At 38.4% G+C, this 11,709-nt stretch overlaps 1 protein-coding gene across 1 annotated transcript; it reads right to left on the reverse strand.

The window, feature by feature from the left end:
- Positions 1-1,197: 1,197 nt before the first annotated feature.
- On the reverse strand, positions 1,198-4,070 carry LOC122293888 (ER lumen protein-retaining receptor erd-2.2). Its single transcript, XM_043102324.1, has 6 exons — positions 3,783-4,070; positions 3,109-3,308; positions 2,488-2,628; positions 2,307-2,387; positions 1,686-1,813; positions 1,198-1,563 (listed from the first exon to the last, which is right to left on the reverse strand). Exons 1-6 carry the CDS (start codon positions 4,006-4,008, stop codon positions 1,524-1,526), a joined length of 816 nt encoding a protein of 271 aa, XP_042958258.1. The 5' UTR covers positions 4,009-4,070; the 3' UTR covers positions 1,198-1,523.
- Between the last annotated feature and the right edge of the window lie 7,639 nt (positions 4,071-11,709).

Genomic DNA, 11,709 nt, shown 5'->3' on the forward strand with positions numbered 1-11,709 from the left:
GCGGTTGCCCGGATTGACGCGTGTACCTGTCGTGCAGGATGGGCCTGGGGTTTCCATTTTGAAGCTCAATGAGCAGAAGTGATCCGACCGACACGTGACAGCTCAGCTCGTTGTCAAAGTTGCAGGAGCGACTTTTGAAGGGAGCTGATGTAGACATGTAGACGTGCTCTTCGCATGAGGTGTCGTACACGTGCCGCAATTGGTTTGGACTAGATACTATTGCTTTCTTTGGAAGGAAAGGCCTGGACGACTGTTGATGCAATGATGCATGGAGGCCACGTGTCGGTCTCTAACGGTAAAGGTGATGGACATGTGACACGGCCTTTATCGCTGGTGAAAGACATAGGACGGGTCCCGGTTGTACAGTTGTACTTGTACCCGAGGTAGGCTGGGCTCCAACCAGATGTGGGTACCACTAACCAGGTGTACTGTAGACCGTAAAGTGGGTGGGCTCCATGGGCCATAATTGAGAAAAAAGTTCCCTCTCGTATGGAATGGGTGGAGGCCCATCAATGTTTTTCCGAATTTCTTTTTTTTTTTTCTAAAAAATTTGTCTGCTTAACATTTAGATTTTAATTAGGATTTGAAATTTTTAAATTGTTTATTATATTTTATTTAAAAATTTAAAAAATTTATAATAATGAAATAAGATGAGAGTATTTATCAATCTAAATGGTCTCCTAATCACTTCCAATATGCCAAATATATGAAAGAGAAATGATTATATGCCTATTATGTTTTCGTAGATGAGATAAGTTAAAATAAAAATAAAAATTTAAATAAAATATTGTTAGAATATATTCTTTTAGAGAAATTTTATTTGCAGTCTCATTAATAAATGAGAATAAAAGGAAAAAAATATCATTTAAAAAAGGATATTATTGTAATTAATTTTTTTTAAGCATAATTGCATAGACTTGCATGAGCAATCTCCAAATGGGGATAGTATATAGACTAACTCATTTTTTTATATTATTTTTATTTTAAAATTTGAAAAATTTGGATTGTTTATTTCATTTTATGTGAAAATTTGATAAAATTGTAATAATTTGATGAGATGAGATAAGTTGAGAAGAGTTGTGAAAACAAACGAGACATAATCATTTCTTGCACTCCCTTTAAAAAAAAGTGAACAAATTTAGAATTCAGATGAAAGATAATCTAACTATTTCTCAAATGAATTGTGTGAGATTTGCATACCATAAAACTGTATCTAATATTACTCATATATATGAATACTAAGACAGCACTATGATTATGCAACTCCAAGAAAATTAAACATTACATATGAAACTGTTACTTCCTAAAAAGATTCTTCATGTCAAAAAAAAAAAAAAAACCATAAAAAAAATGCAACCCAAATCCTTATAAAATGTATAGAGCAAACCAAGAAAAGAAAGGGAAAGAAATTTAAATGTCAAAATTTGAACAGTCAGTGTTTGGATAGCCTAAGGATGTTTAGTTCAAAAGCAAATATAGGCAAAAGCAAGTCTACATATTGTTTGCTCTCCAAAGCCTGATTTTTAAACCGGCATCTTCAGTACAAGTTGGCCTTGCATGAAGCTGCAGCAAAATTAAAAGGTGGCAGGGGCCAATTAGAGAATGCCACATAACATAATCAGTATGCTTAATGACCTGATTGCACAGATAGAATATTACAGTAAAATGAAAGTAGGCTTGATTACCACTTGATATAATAGTAGCAGAAGTCAGCCAAGATAAATGTCTGGACTACTTCTGCGAGGAAAGCAGCCAAGAACCAAAAGTAGCCGTTTCCAAACAAAAACAGATACTTCCCACGAGTCTCATAAATCTGCATGCAAATGTCAAGAATGTTGCACTGGTTTGTTTTCATTAAAGGGTGCAAGAAAAAGGTCATTTTCTTGTGTAAATCTTTCTGTTTTGTATCTGTTGTGAATCTGGTGATGCACAGAACATAAAGTTTGACACATGCAACCCGAATGCCTAGAATTAATCGGCAGAAGGATGTTCATCGGAGAAGGTAGGGCAATGCTCGGGGAATGAGAGGACTAATTCACAATTTTTTATCGAGTATTTTCCGATCATTTGATGTCACAACAAAAGATGATGGTTAAAAGGATGATTGAGTAGCGTTTCTCTATATGAATAGAGTCACAGTCACTTCCTCAAACAAGCGAGGAAAACATTTCACCAAACTTATAGGCAATAGCTGTTACCTTTGAGTTCTTTTACTAACAAATGCTAGATGTATAATAATCTGAACCATTACCTTGAACTTGGATTGGGTTGACACATTATGGAATCCTACAAGTTATGAAACTAACCTGAATTATCCAATGAGCGCATGACAAGAATCTTGCAACTCCGAGTGCAAAAACATAATGGGCTGTGAATGGTTCAATCATCTGAAGAATTTTAACCAGAATGGATCAAATCAACATTAATTCTTAGAAGTTGACAAGCTGCTGGATGTAAAGCATGCAGAGACAGGAATGGAGCTAAAACCTTTGCATTCTGCATCAAACGTAGCTGAGGCAGCACCGAAACAGATTCCAAATACACACCAAATGCCCAAAGGACCCGAGTTAAGTGAAAATGTATAGTATAAGGGTGGAGAAGAATGGCAAGGATGGCACAAGGCACAACCTGTCATACAATAACCAGCAGAAAATTCATAATTCATTATTCTCTCTTGATACTTGATTTTTAACACTGGGATAGGCAAAAACTCACTTTCTTTTACTTCTTAAGATTAAATGGCAGTCACCATATATGGCCATATATAGTCAATATAAATGTTTAACCTATATCTGCAGCAAACATCATTTCAAGGTTTTCAAAGATGTGATTGGAACAACTCAAGAAAAGTCTAAATCATATCTGGTCCCATACTCAAAAAGTATTTGTTGAGATTATGATTGGAACCCCTTAGCATTATTATAAAGGCTTGAGCTTCTCCCTCTTAAGTCCCAAATAATGTGAGATCTCATACGCCACATTCTTATACACGGTACAGGGCATTTCATATAGCAGGTAAATTATGCTAAATGAAATAAATGAATACAGGAAAACTGCTTGAACAGTGTTCTACAAGATTAAGAGCAGAACAGACAGCAATGTAGTTACCACATAGTACCAGGCCAAGTTGTCAAGCTCCTTGATGTAGGTTGACTTCAACTTGAATCGGATCATGTACATAACCCAGGTTGTTGCCATCAAGGTGGTAAAATCTAGAACTGTGTGAATGTCACCCTCAATGAGGGTACTACAGACCAATCGTGTAGCAACGGATAGAGCTGTGAGTTCTTGACTCCTTAGTGAGAGGCCTGAAGAAGGTAATAAAACCTGATTATTGGAACTGCCAAAAAAGCCTTGAGAAATCATAATTTCTTTTGGCTTTTTTTCCCAGGATTGTGGTTTGCTAATGAAATTAACTACAAGGTATGTTTATGTTAAGAAGGCATGTTAGCCTTCTCTGAAATAATTATTTAAGCAAATAACATAGCATAGTTATAATCATGAAAACACATCCCAATGCTATGATACATTATTATAAAATTAAAACATGAAAAATCTAAACGAATTGAAAATTTTGAATAAATCAATAAACCACCAGAACTGAAGTAAAAAAAAAAGCAATCCTAATGTCCCAAACAATCATTTTATTTCTAAAAAAATTGAAAAAAAAGGTGAGAAGTGTTCTTTAATTTAGATAATGAAACCATTGCGTTAGTGCCAACAGATCAGAGACACAACAGAGATAATACTAGAAAGGCATGCGTGTGTATTGATAAATATACCAGAGCATGACTTTTTGGTGGTGAGTTTGTAAATCAAGACGATGATCCCTGCAGCGTGGACAGCTTCTGAGGCAATGAAGAAGTAGTTGTGATCTTTGATCGTAAATTTGAAAGTGATCAAAGCACAAAGAGCAAGCACAGCTATAAGAGAAATCTTCACCCTCATGGACTGCCTCCTCACCCATCCAAACAAATCGCTCACAGGCGAGCTCCTCCTCCTCCCCATCCCTCTTTCCTCTGCTACAGACAGAAACTTCGACACACAGGAAATCAAACAAATATATATATATATATATATATATATATATATATATATTTATATATGTACTTGCAAGTTGCAGAGAGCTGTTTTGATATGGTTCTGAATATTGGATGAGGTCTGAGGGAGAGAGAGATAGAGAAAGAGAGAGCCTTTCCGGAAGACACGAAGAGAGCATGCAGTTGGTGGTGAAACGTTATGTCATTATGTGGCATTCATTTTCTTCCCATATATAGTGAAAGCAATGAGATTTTACACATTGGATTTCATTTAAGGACATCATTCATATATGATATATACATATATGTATATATGTCAATATCCCAAATTGGGGCCACTGATTTAATGGCTATGATTTAGAGAAACTAATCAGGTTAATTACTATAGAAAATTTAAAAGGTCTTGAAACATGGAAGAATATAAGAAGATCTTCATGCATAGCTGGGATGATCTTGTTCAACTTGTTTTAGAATCTTAAATTTATTTAAAGGGTTTTAACCAGGATGAGAGTATGTTTTTTTTTTTGAAGGAGATGGGGCCCGAACTTCTCCCTTCTGGAGGGGGGGGGGTCTCGGTGAGGGGTTGAAACGACATCATTAGAAGAGTAATTTTATGTACAATCAAAGTACGTAAATTCTACATAATTATTTTTAAAAAAAGTGAGATTTATTATTAAAAATTATTTTTTTCATGTAAGTCTCATATTTTATTTATTTATTTTTTAAAATAATTATGCATTGATTGTATAATTTACGGTTGCAAATATTTTTTCTTATTTCAAATATGCTTTGTTTCATCACTTTGCAGTACCCTATATGGTCTCCACTACTCTTTGTTAATCTTCTTCAACCCCGTTAATGGAGTTCTCTCCAACAAATTCCCACATTATAGTTTATGACTTTATTCAACAATTAATGCTCTAACCAGGAACAAAGCTACACAATCTAGAAAATTATTGTTGAGATTAATTTGCTTCATCTTCATGATATTAGCGAACGCTTTGGCACAATATGTTCGATCCTGGTGAACACAGAAAACTAACTTCACTGATGGCTTTAGAAACTAGAAATATGTTCAAAAAACTAATTCATTCAAGAAAAAAGAAGGAAAGAAAGAAACAAAAATATACGAGTTCAACGAAGATCAGATTGCATATATACTAATGTCAAGACAATGTGAACACTCACTGAAAACTGATGCTTTGGGAAAGCATGGTTTGTATCTCTGTTTAGCATTGATAGAGTTGGGAAGAAAGACATGGAGTGAGCAGAATTTCTAAGGGAGCTGCCCTGGGCACGGTAATGCCTAATCCATCAGTCATGTCCACAGGCATGTTCAATGGTGTTGTTAACTCGAATTCCTGAAGCAAACGGGCCAATGTCAGATGCGATACTTGCAGAGCAAACGTGTCACCTGGGCAAGGTCGTCTTCCTGGCCCAAATGGCGTGAACTTAAAATGTTGACCAGAAGCATCCATATTTGCATGGTTTGAAAGAAAACTTTCTAGCAAAAACTCTTCAGGGTCCTCCCAAACTCTTGGGTCTCGATGCAACTTTCAAATATTGATAGTCAAACAAGTTCCTTTCTGGATGTGATAGCCACAATGATGATTATCTTCCATTGCCTCGCATGGAACTAAGAGGGGAACTGGTGGCTATAGGTGCAAGGATTCTTTGGTAATGGCCTGGAGGTAAACTAGATCTTTAATATCAGACTCTTCGACCCATCTATCTCTCCCAACTTTGAGATGTATTTCTTCTTGGGCTCGCTTCAAATCATACTTCTTGTTCAATAGAAAGGATATGAGCCATGTCAAGGTTATAAATGTAGTGTCGGAGCAGCTAAAATGAGATTCTGTTGACTTATGCTTTGTTTTAGTCCCAAGTCGGTGAGATTAAAGAAATATATATAGGCGATAAGTTATAAATAAGGGCTTAACCTCTTAGTTTAAGTGCACCAGTTGAAAGTTTATCTAATAACTTTTGATTTTAATTAAATTCCTCTATTAGCTTTTTGTAAAAAGGGAAGGGGTGTAAAGTTAAAGTTTTACTAGTGGGGTAGCTTTGTAGGTGTGGTGAGGAGAAAAATTGTGTAATTGTAATAATTTTTCACATAGTAAATTTTCTTCTCTGGATATGGTGGTTTTTCTACTGTTTTGAAGTTTCCACGTAAATTTATTGTGTTATTATTATTTCTCTATTTTTCTTATTATTTCTGCAAAGGGTAGATCTTAGGGAGGTGAATTTGGGAGGTCCAAATTTTCAACAATTAGTATCAGAGCCACTAGGTTCTTTATGTGGGGTGAAGTTTTGGTGTGGTAATGTGGATACGTACAGTCTAAGAAAGTTCTGTCTAGGAGATTGAAAATTTCAAGTGTGTCCATTATGACCCTCCAATCTTTCATGAAAACTGAATTAGTGAGGTACTATTTGAAAAAGCAGTGGTTCTACCCAACACTACACCTAGAGGGGGGGTGAATAGGTGTAATCTAATTTTTATGGCCTTTTGAAAATTATACAAACAAGCAGTTAATAAATGAATCAAATAACACAATTAATCAACACATGATTTTGATCATGGAGTGGAAACTCATTTGAAGAATATCTTCAAAATCTAAAACCACTCCGAGTGTAAGGTACCACCTCAAATCTACTATAGAAATTTTAGTTTGTTACAACCAATTTAGAGACACTCACAAAACTTTTGTAGTAGCTAAACTTGGCTTGCAACACCACGAGTGACCCACTCGATCTCTACACGCATGTAGTGTCGGAACTCCGACCTTCTTATAGCTTCCCACGAGAACCTCTCGATCTCTGCATCAACGGCAGCTCCGGACTCTTCCAGCTAACAAAAATATCCACTTCAATGGATTCAAGTAAAAGTTGATTTTGAATGTTTTGTGATGGAGAAATGTTTATCCAAGAGAGAATCAAACAAATGGGGAAGAGTTTGCTCTAAGAAGTTCTTAGAGGCCTTTAGGGTTTTTGCTCTGATTCTCCACCCATAGAACAGAAGTTAACCTGTTCTATTTATACTTCCCATCAAATGAAGCGTTTAAAACCCTACATTGTAAGTGATCTGGAACATTGGCTCGAGCGAAGTGTCGAGTGAAGGTCGAGTGCCACAATCTGCCAAAGTTCGCTCGAGCGACCTGTCGAGCGAGTATCGAGCGGTCGACTCTGCTTGAGTTCGCTCGAGCTCAGTGTCGAGCGAGGGTCGAGCGACACACTCTGCCTGGGTTCGCACGAGCTCAGTGTTGAACGAGGGTTGAGCGGTTGACTCTGCCTGAGTTCGCTTGAGCTGTATGTCGAGCGGTGCAATCTGCCCAAGTTCGCTTGAGCGCTCCGTCGAGCGAGAGTCGAGCGAAGTCGCCTTCTTTGACCAATCTTCAAGCCTTTCCGCAACAACACTTGTTACAACACTATTTTACACAGGTTTTCACAAGAATATGCCAATACGCTCATTTTTCCCTCAACAATCTCCCCCTTTGGCATTTCTGTGACAAAACCTCTATCCTATACATATGACTTAATCCTAGCACACCCAACTAGATCCATATTCTTGAACATGTTGAAATATTTCTGCACACGCTTAGCAAACGGTTAAACATACCCATTCACATATGCACAAAAACATATTTGCATTCTCAAATCATAATTCATGAACAGTCATGTCAAGTACAGGTTTTAGAAAAGAAATATTTCATTAAGCAACAAATCAGAGATTGAGTTCAAGAAACATTAGTCAAACAACAGCAGCTAACAAGAGATATAATTCAACAGACATAACCAAAAACTGTTGTTCCCAAAAAAAAAAAATGTTAGTACAAGTAACACTCCCCTTGAGTTAATACTATTGTACTACTCCCCTTCAACAATATCTCCCCCTTTTTGCCACACGAGGCCAAGGGTCTCAATCATCACCATCGGCATCCTCATCATCCTCATTGAGCTGCCTCTCGATGTCATTGAAGCGTTGAGTCACAAGTTGTTGCAGGTTATCAAATTTCACCTCAAGGCTGTCGAACCGGGTGTCAAGGCGAGCTAGATATTCAAGTACCTGCTGAAGACTGGGCTCCGACGAACCGAGGGCTGAGGAAGATGGCTGAGAGCTGGATGGAGCCGAGGTACACGGCTGAGAACTAAATGGTCGGGAGCTCGAAGGCTGAGAGGATGGAGAGGGAGGATGCTCAACACGGAGAGGGTGTGGAGTTGTGTGAGCACGACTCAGCTGGACCGTCCTATGACCAATAGGAGCCTTAAATGCAATTCTAGGCTCTTGAGGATGGAAAGCAACAGATTGGGAGAGAGCTAGTCGGGTAATTAAACACGGTAAGGGCAAACCAGTCCGTGTTTTGGAGGACCGATACGCCTCAACAATAACCCGACACAAAAGACTTCCTAGATCAATGGAGACACCATTGATCAAGGCATACAACAGAAGGGCACGGTCAAGACCCACATCACTATTATGACCAGTAGGATCTAAGTTCGTAAGAACAATCCTACTGAGAATGAGGTGATTAGGGGTAAAACGAGTAGTTGAAATAGGGGTTGTCCCTTCCCAACTACTAGGTCGACCACAAAGACAACTAGCAATGACTTGTGGACTGGGAGGAGATGTCTGTGAGTAGGGAAACTCGGGATAGGACACACGAGGGGCATTTAGCAGAGTCGCTATCATGCCCGGAGTTACTCGGAAAACAACGTTCCTGAGACTGACTTCAAACGAGTCATCAATAGACATGTCATGAATATTGGAGTAAAACTCCCTAACCAAATTCATAGAAGGAGTGGGATGACCAGTGGTCAATGCCTGCCACTGACGAGACTCAAAAATACGGGGAATGATAGTCTCAGTAAGCTCACTTAAGGCCACTTCACGCTCGACTATGGGAGTACGATGCGAGAAGTTCTAAGAATACAACTCCTGGGCCTGGGCACTATGGAAGTGAGCTTGAGCGGGTGCAGGGGGTTTTGGCGAGGACGAACACGTCGAGACATGGTTTCGGCTGTAGACAGAGTCAAAGATGTTAGACAAGGCTAAGGCAATGTAAAGACGTGATGAATGCATGCATGCTGACACAACAATGCCAACCGACAATGTAAGACTTGGTGCATGCCCTATGCCGCTCTTCATTTTGCAAAACAATGATAAATGCTTAGTCCAACTCATGTGCATGACCATATGCAATGACAACCCACATGCAAGCCAATGCCACTTCTAAACCAAAATACCTTCAAACCCAATGTAATCCTAGTTAAACGATGTCCCAAACCTAGGATAGACATAAAATAGATATGGAGACAATGCTATGCCAATGCATGATGAAAAAGAGAATACAAACTTCATTTAGGCATTTTATCGAACACTTGGAGTGCATCCAAGTGGGAAACTCGGGCATAAGCCCATGAGAGTACCAAAAACCTCCTAAATACACTCAAAACCCAACAATGGCTACACAATAGCCGCAATAAACCAAAAGAAATGGAAAACAATCGAAGAAAAAACTCAAAAACCGAATCCGAAACCCATATTCGCACAACACATGGAAAACATCCAAAATAAAAGCACCAAATCATGAAAATACACAAGAGAAAGGGCTTTACCTTGATTTGGAGATGATTTCGGAAGTAAAACACTCGATTAAACGAAGAAATTTGAGAAAAGTGGAAGAAAATCGCACGGGAGGGGGAAAAAGCATGAAACAGAGCAGTCTGCTCGAGCGGCTCGAGCGGTGCTCGAGTTTTATAACAGGCATTCGCCCGAGCGAACTTAAAACCCTCAAGTGGCTGTCGAGCGGTTTTCACTCGAGCGGAGTCGAGCGAGACCACCAGAAAAACACATTTTGCCCAGTTTTGAAGCACACAACACTCACATGACTTGGACAAATACTAGGAATGTCAATTTTCACACCAAGAGTACATATCAAATGTAGGGGAGCATCATATTCCCATAAAACACGCAGTTAAAGATAAAGTATCACAAGTAATATAGACGTGCGTGTTTAAAGCGGTCCTTGCTCAATCAAGAAATTTCAATCGTAAGGCATGAGCAGGGTTGGGCTGAACATGAAACCATAAGTGCTTGGGAAGCTCATTCAAGATACAGAAAGTCAAACCCAATGCTGCTAGGACCTGAATCTTTCTGTTTAAATACTTGTTTCAGTATGTTCAAGAAAATAGAAAACTTATTCTGTTTTTCACCACCATTTTTTTTTTCACAAACGAACCATGATGAGGTCATCTAGCCCGTGGTCAATTCTATATGAAGATAGAGCTTCCTACCACTTTTGATTGCCTCCCCAATAAACTCACAAGTGGTGAAATGTCAATTGACCGAGTTTGGAGTGAAGTGTGTGATGCCAATCACAGATTACACGAGATACTCATGTTCCAAACCTTTGTAAAACATAGGTATATGATACAAATCTCAAAAGATACATGCACCTAGATTTTAGAATTAACAACCCTACTATTATATAGCGCAATCATGGAGTGCATGTAGGGGCAGCAATCAATGACAATAAAACTAAACAACTAACAAATGCAACCCAAACATCAACAACAAAAAAAATGAAAGTGCATGAAAAACATGTAATGCATGTTATGCATGTTTCAGGGCTTAAGTCAAAGCACAAATCCCAATAGCCTTTCTAAAAAGTTCAAACCGAAGCTTATCCAAGGGTTTTGTAAAAAGGTCAGTTAGTTGATATTCGGTGGGAACATATTCAAGAGTCACAACCTTTGTTTCCACAAGCTCCCGAATGAGATGGTGCCTAATGTCAATGTGCTTGGTCCTAGAGTGTTGGACATGATTTTTTGAAATGTTAATAGCACTGGTATTGTCACAATAGACGCTCATCACACCTTGGGCAATGCCATAGTCACATAGCATTTGCTTCAACTACAACAATTGCGTGCAACAACTCTCTGCAGCAATGTATTCAGCCTCAGCCATGGACATGGAAATTGAGTTTTCTTTCTTACTCATCCAGGCTACCAAATTCATCCCAACATAGAAACACCCACCAGAGGTGCTTTTCCTATCATCTGCATTACCTGCCCAATCAGCATCTAAATAGCCTGCAAGTTCAGTGTTAGAGTCTCTAGAATACCAAATCCCATAGTTAATCGTCTTATTCACATAACGAAGTATGCATTTGACAGTTATCAAATGTGATTCTTTTAGATTGGCTTGAAATCTAGCACACACCCCAACACTAAAGGCAATGTCTGGTCTACTTGCAGTGAGATACATCAAACTCTCAATCATGCTCCTATACAAGGATTGCTCAACATCCTTGCCTGACAAATCAGCGCTTAGCTTAACACTAGTGCTCATGGGAGTTCTAGCATGGCTCTTGCCATCTAATCCAAATTTTGTGATAAGATCTTTTGCATATTTGGATTGAGATATGAATAACCCATCATTCAATTGTTTTACTTGGAGTCCCAAGAAAAAGGTTAGTTCACCTACCATGCTTATCTCAAATTCATTCTTCATCTCATCAGCAAACTCAAGAGCCAAAGTGTCAATGGAAGATCCAAAAACAATGTCATCCACATAAATTTGAGCAATTGTTATGTCTTCTCCAGCTTTTTTGATGAATAATGTCCTATCAACACTTCTTCTCAAAAATTTGTGGTTCTCCAAATAGGAAGT

The sequence above is a fragment of the Carya illinoinensis genome, chromosome 14 (assembly GCF_018687715.1).
Source record: "Carya illinoinensis cultivar Pawnee chromosome 14, C.illinoinensisPawnee_v1, whole genome shotgun sequence".
NCBI classification, from domain to species: domain Eukaryota; kingdom Viridiplantae; phylum Streptophyta; class Magnoliopsida; order Fagales; family Juglandaceae; genus Carya; species Carya illinoinensis.